Source organism: Triturus cristatus, chromosome 8, assembly GCF_964204655.1.
Source record: "Triturus cristatus chromosome 8, aTriCri1.1, whole genome shotgun sequence".
Lineage (NCBI taxonomy): Eukaryota > Metazoa > Chordata > Amphibia > Caudata > Salamandridae > Triturus > Triturus cristatus.
Genome location: NC_140591.1, coordinates 772,282,757 through 772,303,149, shown reverse-complemented (window position 1 = coordinate 772,303,149; position 20,393 = coordinate 772,282,757). Strand labels below are relative to the sequence as shown.

Sequence of the window (20,393 nt, the reverse complement as noted above, 5' to 3'; positions counted from 1 at the left end):
CTGGAATATCAGTGCAATGCACACATTAGGATAGAGATGTGAGAGCACATTTCCTCCTTTTGCTAAATAAACACACTTAAATGAATGATGCTAATTTCGATGCTAAATTACATGTAAAATAAACGCAACATTTGTAGGGGGTGATCATATTTAGGCATTATAAGCACACATAGGACGCAACATTTTGTACTGACTTAAGTTAGCCTAACTGATGATGCCATTTTAAACATCGACTTTACACATTAAGGATAAGAGGCCTGTTTTCACATTTAAACTACTGCTTTGCAGAGAGGTTTTTCTCTTTTCACTGCAGATGATATAATTTTCCAGAAGCCTTCTGTTAGTTAGTAAACAGGCATTGCTATGTACTTCCACTTTCTGTGAGGAAAACCTTTGGTCCAAGCATTGGTTATAAGCCACCTGAATTACTGTAATGCCTTATTGGCTTCTACTAATGAGACACTACTAAATAAACTTCAAGTTGTCCAAAACACTGCAGCTTGTACAATCACAATGTTGCAATGCAGTGTTGTGATTGGTCTGAGGGCCGTGGTTCAGCGCTCAGACGAGGAATGGGAGCCCATGCATGATTCCCACTAGGCTGCGTAATGCAGCCTGGTGAGGAACATGCAAATTGTGCATGACGGTTTGGCTGGCCCAAGACGGCCGGCCAAACAGTTATGAAGACTTGGAGTGTACAAACCACTCCTCCCCCTGTGCCATCACCCCAGTCCCGTCGTAACCCAGGCCCGAGCCTAAGAAACATAAAATGATAATAACTATTTTATTATCATTTTAATTTTCCTCCTCTGAAAGCAGTGGGGGATGATCCTCTGCCTTAGCGGAAGAGCAGCCCCTGATTGAAACGTATATATCATTATAATCCAAGAATTACTATATTTATACTATGGGATGCCATGTTATCTTGGCAGCTGCAGCAACAGGATAGTGGTGTCAGCTGCAGAGGCATGGTTTGGGCAGGATAGTGGTGGCAGCGATGGCAGCCCTGCTGGTGCAGGTATCCTGTGGATTGAGGTGCCCTCATCTGCATCAAACTCCTCCTCCTTGGGGTAGTCAAGTGCAACGGGAGGTGTTGATTTGTATGTGCAACATGTACTCCACTCCCCCATGCACAGAGTGAGAATGATCACTCTGCTGCGTCAACGTTAAGGGGTTTGGCCATTCACACCTCATGTTATGGCTTGACCTCACCGCCCAACACTTACATGCTCCTTTCAGGGTGTGGAGTACAAGAAACCTTTGTCAGTCAGGCCGGTGACGACGCACAGTATCCCCTCCCTGCAATATCACGAACATTCCTACAGTGGGTGCCCTCAAGGATGGACAGGGAGTTCAAATCCTGGGGGGATGTGCTGTTGCGCAGGACTCTGATTGCATAAAAGTGCACAAACTGTTTGCTGGGAGTTTCTTGCCTAGCTCCACCTCCCTTCCCAAGGTTGTATCAATATAGATAGCCAAGATGATTTCAGTGTAAACCTGTTGCCTGTATCCAGACATCTCAGCCTAAAGAAAACACTCAATGTGTACTCTCCTGCCAACATGAATCCCCAGCTACTGACTGTCATTCTCTGTGAGGAGCTCCATGACTCCTCAGGCCCGCCACTCTCATCGCAGCTCCAATCGTATCACCTCTACCTCTACCTCCTTCTCCAAATCATTATACCCAGTCTTTGGGCTAGTCTTTCTTTCCCATCTAATATACATCCCTGGAACATTCACTCTTGCACGCCTTCATTGTATCCCTGTTTCTTCGTTAGTGCTTAAGTGCTTTGTAGCAAAGTTTGCGCTACATGAGTTACCTACATACGTATATTTGTGCTTTTATGAGTAATGTGGCACATCTGTTGTGCACCTTCTTGGCAACTAGGAACTGCCTCCAACCTTTGCAGATGCCCTCAGTGGCCAAAAGGTGTGGTGGGGCAGTGGTGGGGCAGTACCGTCTCCTCCCCCGTTTCAAGAATATTTGGAGTTGGGTACCTCCATTGATACCAAGAGTTTCACAGAGGTGTCGTGTGGCAATTTCCTACACACCTCTTTAAGGTTGTGCCACTGTATTTTATCCAGTCAAACTTATGCTGGAAGGATGATATCACAATGAACTTGTCTGTGATATATTTCCATTCACATGGTGCGCACATTGTGATAAGGTTTAAAATTAGATGCCTGGACAGGTGGGCCTCCTCTTTCATGGCATCCTGAACCATGACCTCTACCTCATGGTCAGAAAACTTGAGCTACCTCTGCCTACCGAATGTCATGGCGTTGATATTTTGGGGGTTGGTGACAAGTGACGGTGCAAGTTGCCCGTGGATGGCGCTAGAACCTGACCGGTGTTCTGTCTGAAATGTTCTGTGTACAAAATACGGCTTCCTTGCCTGTGCATGGTTGAAGGGTAGAAACGAGGCTGCTTTCATTTTGCCAGTGGCTGTTACTGGCTCCACCATGAGTTTAGCAAGCACTCAACACCCTTTGGCAGGCTCCCTGGGGTTTACAAATGCTAATTTCCCATTTGATAAAAGTACATGTAAAAGGAGCACCTCCCTTGTCCCTTGTGTTCTAGTTCCATATACAATGACATCGCGTGTGGAAATGCTGATACCACAGAGGGCAGATTGGACTTGTGGTCACTTTTCCAATAGGGGGTATTCATATTTCTTGAAGTGGTTTTATCGCAGCACTTAAAATGAGAGTCTAAGAATTAAGAAGAAATATCGTTTTTGTTCTCTGCCAGAAATGCACTAGTTGTCTTATGGAGTTTTGTGCTTTGATTTTGTATGCGCTGCTAAAGTGTGCCATGCTCTTATGCCATGTCCATTCATATGGCACTAAAACCGACCTATGACAGCACAACGCATATTATCAGAGAAGGTACACCGACAATGTGCACATGCACAGGCCATGCTGCCTCCTGTATACGACAAGCTGCGTGTGTGCACATCAGGCCTCGTTTGGTAGAGAGTAAAGACCCCTCATCCTCTGTGAGAGCAGGAGTGTACGTAGGATCACCGGTGCCCACCCACGGTCTCCCCCAAGGAGAAGCGGCCATTCGCTGCTGTGCTACTGGGAAAGAGGTCAGGTGCACGTAACTTGGGTCCTGGAGCCTCACAGACGGGTTTACTATCACCGAAGAGAGAGATGGGCAGCTGAGGGGTAGAGGTGGGAGATTTTAATCAGGAAGAAGGGAAAAAATGCAGCATGAAATAAAAGGTAAGGCGCATCCAAGAGCATCTGTAGATGTGAATCATAAAAATGAGGGGGGGGGGGTGGGAGGGGGTGAATAGAAATGGAAGGAGAATGGCTTACAAAGAGTGTGGAAAACTGAGATCTGATGGGAAGGGCAAGGCGGAGAGGGTGCGGTAAGGAGGTCAGAGAAAGCGCGGGAACAGGCGAGAATCTATTATGAAATAGCTGAGTGTTGATAAGAGGGCTATAAAAAATGCTATTAAGAGGTAATGAAGCGGAGAAGCCGCTGTCAGTGTGCAGACACGTGTGACAGCACAGACTCCGTGCACAGAGTGTGCGACGCGCCCTCCCCGGGGAGCGAGACTGCTCCCACGGGCGGGTGACAGGCACTGATATCACTGTCACTTAGCTGTCCTTTCGAGGATTGGTCACGGGACCAAGGGCTGCCTGCGGATACTTTTCGCAACCCAGGCTCTAGAAAGAAGACTTTTATCTAGGAAAGCACGGGCCCTGCTTCTCTGACTGCTCCTTCGCTTCTCCCCTAACTCACCACTCTCCTCGGGGACTTAGAGGCACGTCAGAGTTCCCAGGAGCCTCCTCCATACACTTGTGGTGTGTTTCACGCCCAAGCGTGAAAAAAGGGTCCCGGGAGACCTCGTCTGAAAACCGCAAAGACTGCAGCAGGAACAAAGAATAGAAGCCGGAAATGAGGGTTTTCACTTCGGCAAGGGTGACTGAGGGAGAACCGGCGGGGGAACGAGAAGGCAGAAGCAAGTGGCAGGGAAAGCGATCGCTTTCACTTTCGCAATCTCTTGAAAAAGAAGCCCGCGAGTGGTGCGTGCGTGCGCGCCACTGCAAGACATGTGGCTTCAATTATCGCGCCCGCGTCTGGGCACGATAATTGAAACCACATGGCCTTAGGTGCGCGTAATAGACACCAATAGGCCATGGGCGGAGCAATGCGCCCGCCTTTGGCCTATTGTGTGCTCTGCTTCTGAAATACACGCACGCATAAGCCAATCCCGTAACAAAAAAGAAAGAAAGCACACGCACGAGCATGTGCAATTTCTAGGTACAGTTTAAAAACCCTTACAAAAGGGCTCTCGCTTCGTGAGCAGTGCTGCGCACTGCAAGGCAGGTGCGAGCCATAAAAAGGAGCATAAGGAGGTTATTAATCAGGTCCCCCCCCCCACTCAGTAACTTAGAAACCCAAAATGACCTGATTAGTTATTACATTTATCTTTTTGGAGGACAGGAGCAGAACGTACCTCACGTAAGCATCACCCAGGGAGTTGCTGGTTGGTACTCACCAGTTTGCCAACATTATCATCATCGGTGACTTTCATGGCCATAAAGAAAGAAAAACGTGTCAAAGTTTTTGTGTATATCTCTTTCTTCACAATGGGGTCCAGTGGGAACTGAGTGATACAAGCACTTATAGTGCATCTGTACACATATCACTATTTTTCTTTCTTTGCTTTTCTTCACCTATTAAAAACTTGGTCATGTTTTTCTTTCTTTATGGTCATGAAAGTCACCGATGATGATAACGTGGGCAAACTGGTGAGTACCAACCAGCACCTCCCTGGGTGATGCTTATGTGAGATACTTTCTGACCTCTCACGCATTTTTTCATTTTACCTCTTGATACTTACATGATGAAATGCAATGTGGTGTATTGACGAATATTGAAAATTGAACAATTGGATCGGGAGGTGAATGGCATTGAGTCCGTCCCGAGAGCAAAGTTTAATATTCTAAACTGCTCCTGTTCTTCAAAAAGATAAATGCTCATAACTAATCAGGTTTTTTTGGCTTCTATACCAACAACTTACATTTTTTTGCTGAAATCAAACGTCCTTTAATGCTGATCTCAATTAAGTAGAAGTAGGGCTTTTCCTTTATGAAACACTTTATGCATTCTCTGTATCCTAGTTATAATTTATTACTAATGTGGTTGTTAGACCTGGCATCTTTTGGCGTGGTTTCCCTTGTCTTTTTGCCTCTGACCGCCTGTTTATGACTGTGTGCTGTATCTCGTTTTTGCTGGTGTTGGACTACGGGCGCTTTACCTCTGATGACCAGCGCGAAAGTGCAAGTGCTTTCTGTCTAAAAGGTAATGGTAATTGGTTTCTCCAAGATTGGCATATTTGATTTACTGGTAAGTCCCTAGTAAAGTGCACCATGTGTGCCCAGTGCTTGCAAATCAAATTCTACTAGTGTGCCTGCACTTATTGTGCCACCCACAGGAGTAACCGTGCAAACATGACGCAGACCTGCCACTGCAGTGTCTGTGTGGGCAGGTTTATACTGCCCTTTCAACCTGGCAAGCACACCCACTTGCCAAGGCCAAACATGTCCTCTTATTACATGAAGTCACTGCTTGTTGGGGAATAGAGAGGTACGTATTGGTGTGCCTCTACGTCTTCCTTTAACATTGTTTCCTCTGTATCCACCCTTGTAGGCCCAAGGTAATCCCATGGGCAGGGTGTAGTGTATTTAAAAAGTAGGGCACGTCCTGATATGTTTTACATGTCCTGGTAGTGACTACTGCAAATTTATTTTTTCGCTACAGCAAGGCCTATCTCTGCCATTTAGCAACGGAGCTGCCTTGTAACATCTCACAAGTGTATCTGCAAATTGGAAGCTGGTTGAAATTTCGAGTTTGGTGCGTCTGGACTCATAATTTAAAAACACGTATTTTAGTGAAGTCAGTTTTTAAATTGCAGGTCTAAAAATGCCACTTTTAGAAAGTGGATAATGTTACTTACCCATTAAGCATCTGTTCTTGGCATATAGCGCTTTAGATTCACATGCTTTGCATACTCCTGCCATCTAGTGATGGGTCCGGATGTATGCAAGTTGTTTTTCTTCAAAGAAGTCTTTCCAGTCATGGGGTAGGTGACTCCTACTTTCGGTGATACTGCACATGGGCATCGACTCCATTGTTAGATTGTTTTCACGCAGAGGGTGAGAATGGAGTTAGTAAGTGTAGAATAGAGATGTCCATGCGTATGTATGTAAAGTAAGAAACTGCAACAGGTATAGGTACCTGGGGAGGCGGGTGGGCGCATGTGAATCTACAGCTCTACATGCCAAGAACAGATGCTTACTGGGTAAGTAACATTATCCGTTCGAAGCATGTGAGCTGTAGATCACATGCTTTGCATAGACTATACAGCAGTATACTCCAAAAATGGTGGCTAACCTGTAGCTGTTGCAGTTGTGTGGAAAAAGTGGTTTAAGTACTGCCTGGCCTACATTAGCTTGTTGCTTCGCTAACACATCTACACAATAGTGCTTGGTGAATGTGTGCAGTGTAGGCCATGATGCAGCCTTACAGATGTCAGTTAGGGGAATATTCCCTAAGAAGGCCATATTAGCCCCTATTTTGCGGGTGGAATGTGCTCTAGGGGGTATTATCAAGATTCTTTTAGCTTTCGTTTGGATACATTTCATAATCCATCTTGCAATACCTGATTTAGATATGGTAGTGCCTTTGTGTGGTGGAGAAAAAGCAACAAAAAGCTGTTTTGTCTTGCGAAATTCTTTTGTTCTTTCCACATAATATAGTTGAGCTCTTATAACATCTAGTGTGTGTAGAGCCCGTTCTGCTATAGAATCAGGTTGAGCAAAGAACAGAGGTAACTCAACTGATTGATTGATATGAAAATCAGAAACTATTTTAGGAAGAAATTTGGGATTGGTTAGAAGAAATTTGTCTTTGTGAAGCTGAAAGAAAGGCTCTTGTATAGTTAGTGCCCGAAGTTCACCAACTCTCCTTAGGGAAGTGATTGTAATGAGAAAAGCCAAAATTCCATGCGAGGAAGTGTAACTGACACCTGTGCATAGGTTCAAATGGACCCATCAGCCTTGTAAGGACTATGTTTAAGTTCCATAATGGTGCAGGTGGGACTCTTGATGATATCACTCTCTTTAATCCTTCCATTAAGGCCTTAATCAATGGGACTCTGAATAGAGATAAGTGTTGTCTGTTTTGTAAGTATGCAGCTACTGCTGCTAGATGCAAGTGAATGGATGTATAGGCTAGTCCAGATTGCTGTAAGTGTAAGAGATAACAAGTGCTGTTTTGCACCGAAGCATGAAGGGGATTGATACTGTTATTGTGACAATAGATAACAAATCATTTCCATTTTGCTGCATAACAGTCTGGTGGTAACTGTAAATGACCAAACTCTATGACATCATGAGCCAAATCGCTAGGTTGAGTTCTTTGGGATTTGGATGCTTGATTTCTCCATGGCTCTGAGTGAGGAGATTGGAGTTGAGATGCAGCTTTTGGTGTGGAACTACTGAGAGATCCATCAGGGTGGTGAACCAAGGTTGACGTGCCCATGTGGGAGCTATGAGAATTAGTTTGAGGGATGTTTGTCTGAGCTTCCGAACTACGAACGGAATGAGTGTGAGAGGCAGAACAGCGTAGGCAAATATCCCTGACCAGTTCATCCATAGGGCATTGCCTTCGGAGAGCGGGTGTGGGAACCTGGAGGCGGAGCTTGGGCATTTTGCGTTTTGAGCTGTGGCGAACAGGTCAATGTGAGGAAATCCCCATTCCGGAAAGTAGGGGAGAAGAATCTGGGGATGAAGTTCCCACTAGTGGATTTGCTCTCTCTGTCTGCTGAGAAGGTCTGCAATCTGATTGTTTACTCCTGGAAGATGTTCTGCCAGGAGATAAATCTTATGGTGTATAGCCCATTTCCAAATGGCTTGTGCTAGGCGTGACAGTTGGAGAGAATGTGTCCCGTCCTGTTTCTGTATATAATACATAGCTGTCATGTTGTCTGTGCGGACTAGGACAGCTTTCCCTATGAGGTGAGATTGAAAAGCTCTGAGCGCTAGAAACACTGCTAGTAGCTCTAAGTGATTTATATGGAGACTCTTGTACTTTAGACTCTATAACCCTTGGATTGTGTGATTTTGTAGGTGAACACTCCAACCAGTGAGCGATGCGTCTGCTGTTAGCACTGTCTGTGGAACGGACCGCCCTTTGGATACATTTTCTGGGCTCCACCACTGCAGAGAGTGATGGGTGTGGCCATCTACCAACACTAGATCAGTCAACTGACCCTGTGACTGGTTCCACTGATTTGCTAAGCATTCTTGAAGGCCACGCATGTGAAGTCTTGCGTGGGGAACAATTACGATGCAAGACGCCATCATCCCTAGCAGTTGCATGAATACTCTTGCTGGTAATGATTGGCTGGGCTGAATACTGAGAACTCTGGCTGTATTGGGAGCGGCTAGAGCTTTTTGAGCATCTATCGTGGCTCCCAAATATGTTTGTGTGCTGGAAGGATGTAGATGAGACTTCCACACGTTCACTGTAAACCATAGTTGGTGTAGTGAGTGAATAGTGGCTTGAGTTTGTTGGAGACATATTTGGTAAGTGCTGGCTTTGATGAGCCAGTCGTCCAGGTATGGGAAGACATGGATGTGCTATCTTCTCAAATGGGCTGCAACTACTGGCATTTGGTAAATATCCAGGGAGCAGTGGTGACTCCAAACGGTAGTACTTTGAACGGGTAAGGAATCTGAGGTATTTGTGATGAGCTGGATGAATTGGAATGTGGAAATATGCGTCCTTTAAGTCTAGAGTAAACATAAAGTCTCCCTGCTGTAGAAGTGGGAGCACTTGTTGAAGTGTCACCATGTGGAAATGCTCTGACAGTATGTAGTGGTTTAGTTCTCTGAGGTCTAGAATAGGTCTCAAGAAGCTGTCCTTTTTGGGAATTAGAAAATACAGGGAGTACACTCCTGACCCTTGATATTGCAATGGTACAGGCTCTACGGTGCCTTTTTACAAAAGAGACTGGATTTCCTGTTCAAGTAGGTGTAAATGTTCTGGTGACATTTTGTGAAAGCGTGGTGGAATGTTTGGAGGATTGTTGGTAAGCTCCAGGAAATAACCATGTTGGATAATTCCTAACACCCTTTGTCTGTGGTGATAGATTGCCAAATGGGAAGGAATGGTAGAAGACGTCCCCCAACAGGTGTTAAATGATCGGGGGAGGTGTAGGCAAGTCACTGCTTGTTAGGGGAGGGAAATTACGTGGTGTGGAACCTTTACTCCTACTTTTGACATTGTTACCTCTGTATCCTTCTCTAAAGAAGCCTCTTGTAGAGGGAGATTAAGTCCTGCTTTTGTACAAGGAGGCTGTATTATCTGAGGACATGGTTTTCGACCCTCCACGATAGAAGGAATGACGAAAGGAGCTACAATAAGAAGGAGACTGCAGAGCTCCCATAGACTTGGCCACTTCCTTATGTTGGACTTTAGGTTTGAAACCAGAAATCCTCAACCATGCATGCCTCCTTAATTACACACTAGTGTTGATCTCTCTAGCTGCGATGTCAGCACCATCTAAATCACATTTAATTGATTAATTGGAAATGAGCTTCCCTTCCTGCACTAAATCCTGAGCTTTAGCTTTGTGCTCACATGGGAGATATTGGAGCAATTGCTCCATTTCCTCCCAGTGTGGCCTGGGTGATAGCAATGCGCCAATGATTTGCTGTGTGGGCGGCTACTCTTTTACCAGAGGTGTCTAACAGTTTTGACTCTTTGTCTGGAGGGGGAGCATCCCCTGTTGTTTGTGAATTGGACCGTTTACGGGCATTAGAGACAACCAAAGAGTCTAGTGGTTACTACCCTTTAATAAAAGCTGGATCAGAGGGAGCAGGCTTATATTTTTTGTCTATTATGGGGGTAAGAATGTGAACGCGCATAGGGTCTTTAAAAATATCATCAGCATGTCTCATCATACCTTTGAACATAGGTAGAGTCGGGCTAGCCTTTTATGTTGTACTGAGCGTTTCAAATAAGAAATATTTCTCTAGCGATTCCTTGTGTAGCTGTACTCCATTGTATTCTGCATGCTCTAGCAAGTAATTCTAGATATCCCACATTATCGTAAGGCGGGGAAGGCTTTGTAGGGTAAAGATCTGGGTCGTTATCTGTAGTTGAATCAGTGTTATAATCCTTCCAGGGATCTTTTGGTAAAATATTGTCCTCCCCATCTCCATCATCATCATCATTATCAGGTGGTGGTGGTAGAGAGTTAGTTGGTGTAATGAGTAAATGCTCTAATGGTGGGGAGGGTGGTGCAGGGGATCCTAGTGAAGGAGGAGGAGAGGGGTTAGTACCTACATTCTTCCTCTTCAAAGGAATATGATAAAGTGTGGACTCAGGTCTATCTTTTGAGGCAGTTTAGTACAGACATGTGCTGTATCTGTATTTATATAAAGTCCCTTTTGTTTTGAGTCCGATTTGGGTGTTGGGATGTCGAAAATTGGATCCTGTTGCTTCGGAGGCATATTTTTCGGTTTCAGCGCCGTGAATATTAGTGCCGGTATGGAATGACTTTTCGGCACCGAGGGTTTCGGTTCCGAAGCTGTCTTTGATTACGATGTCAAGGATTTCAGCTCCGAAGCGGTTTTTGGCTTCAAGCCTGAAGGTTTCGGCTTGGTGCCTGACTTGGGCCAGCTCGATCCTGAGCCAGAAGGCTTAGCAACGTTTTTTGGTGCCGAGCCGGAAGGCGGGGCATCAGAAACATCTTCTCTGTGCCGACCGGTCCCAAAGGCGGGGGTGGAACCTAAGCCTTTTGTTTGGGCTGATTTGGATTTTCGGGCAAAGGGTATTCGGTACTCACGGGACATTGTCCATGTGGTCTTCCAACTCAGAGTCCGATTCCGGAATAGATGACAGTTCTTCGTGTTCTTCCATGGCCCCTTGAGCGTCAAACTCGTGCTCGGATCCTTCACTGAAGATGTCAGGCGCGTATTCGAAGTTTTGACTCTGCATTTCGCGACATTGAGTACGATAATCATGGAGCATTTTCTTCAATCTTAACGATCAGTACGTGACGCAGTCCTGTTCGTTGTGCTCTGGAGACAAGCACAAGTTGCACACATTGTGTGAGTCGGTGCGTGGATAGTTCGCGTGGCACCGAGGACAGAAGTCTTTTGAAACAATACCAATGCGTGTAGAGTGGATTGCGCACAGAGAGAAACTCAAAGAATGGTTTGGAACCGGAGCGCAGCAAAACACGTCTGAACCCGATGGCGGAAAAAAAACAATCTAACAATGGAGTGAATGCCCATGCGCACTATCACCAAAAGGAGGAGCCACCTACCTCAGGACTGGAAAGACTTCTTCAAAGAAAAACAACTTGCAAACATCCACACCCAACACTAGATGTCAGGAGTATGCAAAGCATGTGATCTACAAAATACATGCCTCGAACAGGCATTTTCTTACTTCAACCATTCTATGCCTCTGTCTGTCTGTTGAATACACATCTGGGTTAGGATTAAAGTTGGGCTGCTTGTGCATTCTCTCTAGACAGTCACACAAAGGAAGCTGAGGTGTGCCCTGCATATGCTGATGGCCCGTTACCAAGCTGATGGGCCTTCCGGAGCTACAGTGGTGGGAGGAGTTGACACTGACACCTGAATAGGGCTGTCACCATCCCCCTGTAGCATGTCTAGGAACAGGACAGGGAAAGGCAGGGTATTGTGCACTACAAAGACTTTCCTTTGAAGTTTGCCTACTTCAAAGGTTAAAATTGGTATAAGTACTGGACCTGTGACACCATTTCCAAAGGACACTTCTGAGTTGAGAACATTCTGCCAGGAAGAAGAACTGGATAGCTGTCAGGAGGAACTGCCACTTTGCTGTGTTGGCCTGCTGCTTTGCTGCTTCTGGTCCTGGGAGTGAAAGGACTGAGCTTTGCTTTCTACATCCTGCTTCCAAGATTCTCCAAGGGTTTGAGCTGAGCATGCCTCCTATTAAGGGGTCTCAGGGCCATCAAAGACTTCACTTTTTCTTGCTAACAGCACTTGGACTCTTCTGATGAAGGTCCAGTGGCTCAAAATGGTCCTGTGACTCCAAATGGTGCCAAATCCAGTTCCTGTGCCCTTGGAGTCAAGTGTTGTTTGCTGCAACTCAAGAAAAGAAACTCTGACGTCATCTTTGATGCCGCTGCCTGCACTGTAACCAAGAGCATCGCTCGTGAGGAGTATGCCGCACCGCCCGACTTGCACTACAGCCACAATTGCTGATGACAGCAACTTATCGACTCTGACGTCGTCAACGAGGCCGCTGCCTGCACCAGAGTCGAGGGTACCACTCGCGAAGAGCAAGTTGCACCACGTCGACTTACACCGCAGTCCCGACTTCACCGACGACTGCGCTCCACCATCGATGTCATGCCGCGACCTGCACCGGAGCTGAGGGCACCACTCGAAAAGAGCACAACGCACCGCCCCATCTTACAGAGCAGTCCAGGCCCAGCCGACGCCAGCACTTCTGCATCGACACCGCAGAGCTGAAGCATCATAGCTTGACCTTCCACCCCCACATCAATGCTGCTTCACACTAAGGAACTGAGGTACAGCACCGCCCCAGCAGCATCCCCTCCCCAGCAGCAGTAAGAAACCAACGCCTCACCTCCCCTGCAACAGTAAGGAACAAACACCACACCAGCCTCTGCAACACCTCACCTCCCCCTGTGTTTTGCACCAGCATTGTTTTTCACAACACCTCCAAGGTACTGTACTGCGTAAGCGGCCCTTGCTCCATTGAGGTCAGGCTGGTCAGGCTGTCTTTGTGGAGTCGCTGACCGCGACTAAAAAGCCCTGGTTGGAGCTATTTTTGTTTTCTAGAAGCAATACTTGATTAAATCTTGTGTATGTTGGATTTTTGGTCATTCTGCTCTTAATTATTCAGAAAAACGCTGGCAATTTTTCTAAATTGGTGTGGAGTACTTTTGTGGTGTTTCAGTGAGTGTGTGTGTGTGTGTGTGTACACACACACAAATTCTTTACACATTGCCTCTGAGATAAGCCTGACCGCTCTTGCAAAGCTACCAAGGAGGAGAGCATGGTTATATTTAGTGTTTAACTTACTTAACATGACTATAGTGGTAGGTTCTGCCTGGCTTAGGTGCATACCCTAGCCAACCAGAACCTCCATTTCTAACAGTGGTATTTTTCCTGGTCTCGAAATATCAATTTATGGATTATTTGAATCTGTAATAATGATGACAACTTTTAATACTTAATGAATTCAGATTTTGAATTATTTGTTAATAAACCCTTTAACCTCCTACAAAATGTCTTTGTCGATTCTTGCAAAACCCCAAATGGACTTCACTGTTTATGTTAGTTGATGTAAATGATAGCTCCTTATCATCTCCCCTTGTCGACTAACAAAGTCTAATATCACCAATGTCTGGGGATATTTGATGATTATACTCGAGGATTAAGATATATCAAATCCTCACTCCGAGAGGTGCATTCCAACAACCACATGAAAGGCTCAGTACTAAGATACAATTCAAGGTTACTGTAGAGGTGCACTGTGTGAGTCTGTGGATAGCTCAGTAGTGTCACAGCAGTGCATGGTTGAGACCAGCAGAGAGGTGCATCATGGGAACCCTGGGTATGACTTAATATAGGAATATCAGTGCAAGACACAGATCAAGATAGAGGTTCATTTCTACAGAAATAGGACCATTTCAGTTTTAGGATATAACACAAGGTAAGTGTAGAGGTGCACTGTGTGGTTCTGTGAAAGTCTCAGCAGTGGGATTCCTATGCCTGTTCCAGATCAGAATAGATTATCACTATCAAAGCTCGGCAACAGTTATCAATAGTGGGAAATATTTATATGAAACAACGCAAAATAGAGGGCCACTGTGAATCTATTTAATATTTTTTATTTGTAAAGTGTTCGTTCATTTCACGTAAGGAAGTATTGTGATATTTTACATTTCAATATCGCTCCATTTCGAAGCACACCCTGAAATAAAACAGTGGTGCCACGATTTAGACTTCAGAGGAGGAAACATCTCTAACGAGGCCCAATACCCATAACCATTCCTCCATTCCTCCGTCATGGCCCTGGCATTAATTGTCCTTGATTGCGAGGGTGGGCAGCCAAGGTAGTTGGGGCTCTGGCATTAATTGCCCTTGATTACAGGGATGGGCAGCCATGGTGGCTGGGGGCTGGTTGGGGCAATAGTGAGGCAGTGGCCGACTCCCGCAAGCCAATGCAAGTACTGCCAAGCTGATCTCTCTGTTTCATCCGCTTTGAGGCCCTGTAGGGCTGCCTAGTGGGAACAGCACCTGGCCAAGACTTCCAAACCTGGGCAATCCCCAGGTCTTACCCTTGCAAGGCCAAGCTTGCAAGGGGCCGTTGGGGGAATACGAGGACTTGCCCAGTGCACTACAATAACACAATTAGGATTAGCTTTCCCAGGGTACCCCATCACTCTCTGATAAAACATGAATCCCAGGGATTCCCTTGTCTGTACTGCACATGTGCTGTATGGAAAAGGCATTCACAGGGATTCTCATTTTGTTGAAGGTTGTTTCAGCATTCCAGAAAATGTCATTATAAGGATTACCAAAGTGCCTTGTGTTCATGGGAGCAGTCTCTCACTATCCAGATAGTTAGGACAGGAGATTGTGACTAGTGACAAAGCTGAAACATTTGACTGCTAATAGAATTTATGAGTTTGGAGCGAGTGAATAACATTACCTATCGTAACTTCCCCATGTTATGCGCTCGATATGTGGGGTGAGGTCTATTAACTAATAATATTGATTGGCTTGCAGTCAGTAATACTTCTATCTGAATGAACCCTGTATTTACTTATGTAGTGACATTTTGTTCTAAACACCAATGATACCAAGAATGTGGCTTGCTTTTCAAAATATCATCTTCACTGCTTACATATTACCCTCATGTCGTTCATCTCACCTCATTACCCAATCTGTGTTATTGAGTAGATTGCTATAACTGCCAGGAAAGTTCAGACTCAGCCCACCCACCCCAGTCTCAATACGCCGGTGATGACCATTGACAACAACGATTGCCATTTAGATTAATTGTATTTACATGTATCTCGTGGATATCCTGAAAATCTGCATTGCCTCTGGCCCACGGGGATCAATGTGCTCTACGACAAAGGAAATATGCAGGAGCCATGAGGACACAGAACTAAAAGCAGAAAGGATGTTACAAAAGTATTTACTAAACAATTTATTACACCCCCTTTTGAGTATAAGAGCTTGTAAGAAGATTTTAAATGTTTAATGGAAAACCTAGAAATATGAAAAATTGTTGCAAAGGTTGATTCTGCTCAGTTCTCAATTTAAGTTCTTACTTTGGCCATTCCTACAGAGCTTGCATTCAGTTCGGCTATACCCTGGTTTGTTTTGTCTCCACGTTCCCACATCCCATAGTCCTGAAAGAAAAAAATTACAAAATATTATGCCAATTGCCTGCTACTCTTCTGATAATATTTCCCTTGCACACACAGCTGTATCAAGAATGTTTATGTAATGCTAAATGTAACTAACTTCTCATTCTTGTTTTAATATTCTGTAACTAACACACTGAATATTTTATACTTTCAAATGAAAACTTTCTTGTTTGTTCATATTAAATCATTGGCTATTAAAAATAAAAGTGGAAACCCCTTCTGGTGTCTATAGATAGAAAAGGGACTTCTTACAAGCACAATTACTAAGCTTTGCTTGAGGATGTGAAGGGTCAAGGTTTTGTTAGGATTGTCCAACTACCTAAGCTTAATGGGAGTTTTTCTTTTCCAGATATTAAATAGTGGTCACAGACTTTGCAACTTAAAATCGTGTTGACTGGGCCAACATGGATACATAGAAGCTATTCATGTACTTATTTGTACATTTGTTAAAATGCATCTGGTGGCAGAAATTTTAGGGTACAAGCAGAAAGCCTTGCTGCTAAAAATAATTTGCTGATACTCATGACCTGGTTGACACCTATACACTTCCATGCACCACTAATAGAGACAAAAAATATTTGACCAGTTAAAAATCAATAACATTTTAACCATCTTGGATGTAATTTCCACGCAACAAATCAAATCCTGTCATAACTGTAAAGAGGAATTTAGATTACAAGTATGTAGCTGCAACATGTGGAAGTAGAATGTCCAGTGAACAATAGTTCTAAGACACCTTAAAGCATTTTAAAACATTACTATATCTAACCGTATGGCTAGTAACACCCATACATAACAACAATATAAAAAACTCAAATTAGTTTGCCTGTACTGCAAATTGGGAAGGCAATCTAGAAAGCACAATAGGAGAGGCAAATTGAATCACACTCTGGGTAGATATGACCAAAAGCACATGATTTGCAAACAGTTGGGAATCCCACTCCAACATACATTTATGACTGGTTTCTCACCCCAAAACTAAATGGAATATATGAAACAACAGAGTCTTTGAGACAATGTTAAGAGTTTGATAAACCCAATGCACATGTATTGAAAATATACGAATGTGTCGATATATGGGAAAGAAGTACTCCATTAAAGAATGTGTGTATTATACAATCCTGGCTTTTCTCAGACCTCTGGCTTAAGAATTCCATCTTGGAAAGCATTACATAAGCTGAAGACAACTTCTTTTACACCTCAAAATGGCTGTCAAAAGAGTAATCTTTTGTAAGAAACCAGATGCATTGACTGTAAGACAGGATCTTTGCAAACTCTCAGCCATCTTAGCTACAAAACATATACATCATGATAATATATACATCATGATAATATATGCACAGAAGTCCTTCTCAATTGTATGGCAACCAATGGTGCACTATGTTTCCAGAAGAGAACTAGCCCTAGCTTACCTGATGAGACTGAGCATGCTGAACTTGTCTGATGAAGTGCAAAGTATGGCATACTGTGTGTGAAAAAGCTGTTACCAAACAAAGTTAAGCCTACGCAGAATTAGAGGTGTTTTTTTTTTTACATTACGCTTAGCCTCAGCCGCAGGAGTGAGTTGTTACGGGGCCACTCTCTGTTCCATGGGTACTTGCTGCTGCTTACTCAGGGACATTTGCTGATACTAATATTTCCTTCGTTGCTGCTAGTTCACTGACCGGATTTCGGTCTTTTACTGTGTTTATTGTGTCTTTTACTGTGTTTACTGTGTTTTTATCTGCACTCTGAACCGCATACCCTCATTTAAAATCAGAATTCACTCACCTGCCGCTTGAGCAGGATCTTTCTCTCTCTCTCTTCCTAGTCACGAGCGCCATCTTGGATCGGTCTAGATCCTAAACTTTGAGCGCCATCTTGGATCGGTCTAGATCCTAAACTTTGAGCGCCATCTTGCAACGTGCATTTACGCTCTCAGACGGGGAGACTATAAAACACAGAGTCATGCAAGCGTGCAGCTGTTTTTGACATTACGCTTAGCCTCAGCCGCAGGAGTGAGTTGTTACGGGGCCACTATCTGTTCCATGGGTACTTGCTGCTGCTTACTCAGGGACATTTGCTGATACTAATATTTCCTTCGTTGCTGCTAGTTCACTGACCGGATTTCGGTCTTTTACTGTGTTTATTGTGTGTTTACTGTGTTTTTATCTGCACTCTGAACCGCATACCCTCATTTAAAATCAGAATTCACTCACCTGCCGCTTGAGCAGGATCTTTCTCTCTCTCTCTTCCTAGTCACGAGCGCCATCTTGGATCGGTCTAGATCCTAAACTTTGAGCGCCATCTTGGATTGGTCTAGATCCTAAACTTTGAGCGCCATCTTGCAACGTGCATTTACGCTCTCAGACGGGGAGACTATAGAACACAGAGTCATGCAAGCGCGCAGCTGTTTTTGACATTACGCTTAGCCTCAGCCGCAGGAGTGAGTTGTTACGGGGCCACTATCTGTTCCATGGGTACTTGCTGCTGCTTACTCAGGGACATTTGCTGATACTAATATTTCCTTCGTTGCTGCTAGTTCACTGACCGGATTTCGGTCTTTTACTGTGCTTATTGTGTCTTTTACTGTGTTTACTGTGTTTTTATCTGCACTCTGAACCGCATACCCTCATTTAAAATCAGAATTCACTCACCTGCCGCTTGAGCAGGATCTTTCTCTCTCTCTCTTCCTAGTCACGAGCGCCATCTTGGATCGGTCTAGATCCTAAACTTTGAGCGCCATCTTGGATCGGTCTAGATCCTAAACTTTGAGCGCCATCTTGCATCGTGCATTTACGCTCTCAGACGGGGAGACTATAAAACACAGAGTCATGCAAGCGCGCAGCGCGCGCCTCTGGCGCGCCAGAGGCAAGCCCGTCTGCGCCCGTCCGCGACCGGACTTGGCCCAGGGCCATAACTTCTGTCCCTCCACTATGCTATTCTTCCCTGCAACTAAGACAGTTGAACCCTGGCCATTCCGACCGACATTGCATTATTCGGCCTCTCTCCACTGCAGTGGGCGTTACCCCCACCCCTTGCCCTGGGTGTCAATACCAACTTCCGCAACCTCGTCTTCCTGGCTCCTCAGCCTTAGACCCCCCTAGCAATATACCTTTTCATGAATTGCATATCACTCAGCCCCATGGTTGTCGAGCAGCGCTCATTAATACGCGCTCCCTCCCCTGTCACAGCTTACAGATCAGCGAGTTTATTCTCGCCCATGATCTTGACTTCCTTTTTGCCACTGAAACCTGGGGAGATGCTGGTTCAGGACCGGACTTTTGCCTGGAAACCCCTGAGGGCTATAGTGTCGCTAGGCATGATAGACATATAGGAAGAGGTGGCGGACTTGCTATCATTTACAAGAATCTCTATCGCACTACACTCGATCCCATACAGTCCATTAACTGTGAAGCAGCCACCTTTGCTATTAATATTAATCACAAACAAGCCCTCAAGGGAATTTTGCTATACCGACCTCCTGGGCCCCGAAATTCTTTCCTTGCCACACTCTCTGATTTTAATGATCTTATCATAAGTTCGCCGGAATACATGATCTTAGGAGATTTTAACTTCCCTCTGGAAGAACAGGGCAACCACGAAACCACTCAACTCACTGATGATCTCCTAACCTTAGGACTTCAACAATTAGTGAAGGGAACTACACACCAGGCGGGGCACATACTAGATGGTCTGTTTACCAACAACTCAGACATCTTTGTACAGGATATTCTTCCTCTCACCTGGTCAGATCACAGGGCCATTATCTTTGGGATCCATACACGGCATGCTAACCCTCCCCATTCCAGGCCACGAACTAGGTTAGGGACCCGTGCTTGGAAAAATGCGGATATCCATCAGATGGCAGATATCCTGACACTATCCTTTCCTATGGGGATAGCCAATCCTGTCTTCTCAGCCTCCGACTTCCAAGACTGGATTCGGAATGCTGCTGATCAGGTGGCGCCGGAGAAGTTTACGCGACCTAACAGATTATCCCCTTCGGCGGTTTGAAATACCGAAGAGCATAGGCTCCACCGACAACATTGCAGGAACTTAGAATGGCGCTGGAGGAAATTTTACTGCCCCATAGCCAAGCATTCCTACAAAGACGCCCTGACAATATACAAAAAGGCTATCATTGCCCGAAAAAGTGCATTTTTCTCGGCTCAAATCGAGAATGCTAGCAACTCTGCTAGAGAACTGTTTTCAGTGGTCACCACTCTGTCCACCCCCTCTACGGGACCTGGGGTCGAACCCTCTCAGTCTCTCTGTAATGCTCTGTCCAGCTTTTTCACCACTAAGGTAGCAGATATATACTCATCCTTTGCAGGGAACGCAGAGACAAGATCCAGAGTCTGCAGTGGTGTAGAACCTGCCACCGATCATGATCCCTTCTCTTCCTTTGCTCCCATTACGCAAGATCAAATCAGCAGACTTATCTTTACTACCAAGTCCGGCTCCCCCTTAGACCCCTCCCCTCCTTCAGTGATGGCTAACCTTAGCGAGGTGATCTCTTATCCACTTATGAAAATCTGTGACACCGCATTTCAAACTGGTCACTATCCAGATCTTTGGAAGAAGGCCGTGATCAAACCTCTCCTGAAGAAACCCTCCCTGGACCCCACAGCTCTGGCCAGCTATAGACCAATAGCGTGTCTCCCCTTTCACGCCAAAATATGCGAATCTCTGATGAATAAACAACTCTCAGAGTTCATCGATACTCACCAACTTCTCGACGAAACGCAGTTTGGCTTTAGGAAAGGTCATGGAACTGAGACCGCTTTAATAAAAGCTTCAGATGAGATTAGAGCCATTATGGACCAGGGAGGTGCGGCTGTCCAGATTCTGCTGGATTTGTCCGCAGCCTTTGACACGGTCGACCATGATATTCTGGTCGACCGTGTCACAGCCCTG

The 20,393-nt window shown here is 45.1% G+C and overlaps 1 protein-coding gene across 2 annotated transcripts in view; it reads right to left on the bottom strand.

Moving 5' to 3' along the window:
• PHKA2 (phosphorylase kinase regulatory subunit alpha 2) overlaps positions 1-20,393 on the bottom strand; it is a 687,190-nt gene that overhangs the window by 524,759 nt on the left and 142,038 nt on the right. For both annotated transcript variants that reach the window (XM_085622210.1, XM_085622209.1), the window contains exon 7: positions 15,396-15,476. In XM_085622210.1, the coding sequence (XP_085478336.1) occupies positions 15,396-15,476 (81 nt within the window). The remainder of the gene's footprint in view (positions 1-15,395; positions 15,477-20,393) is intronic.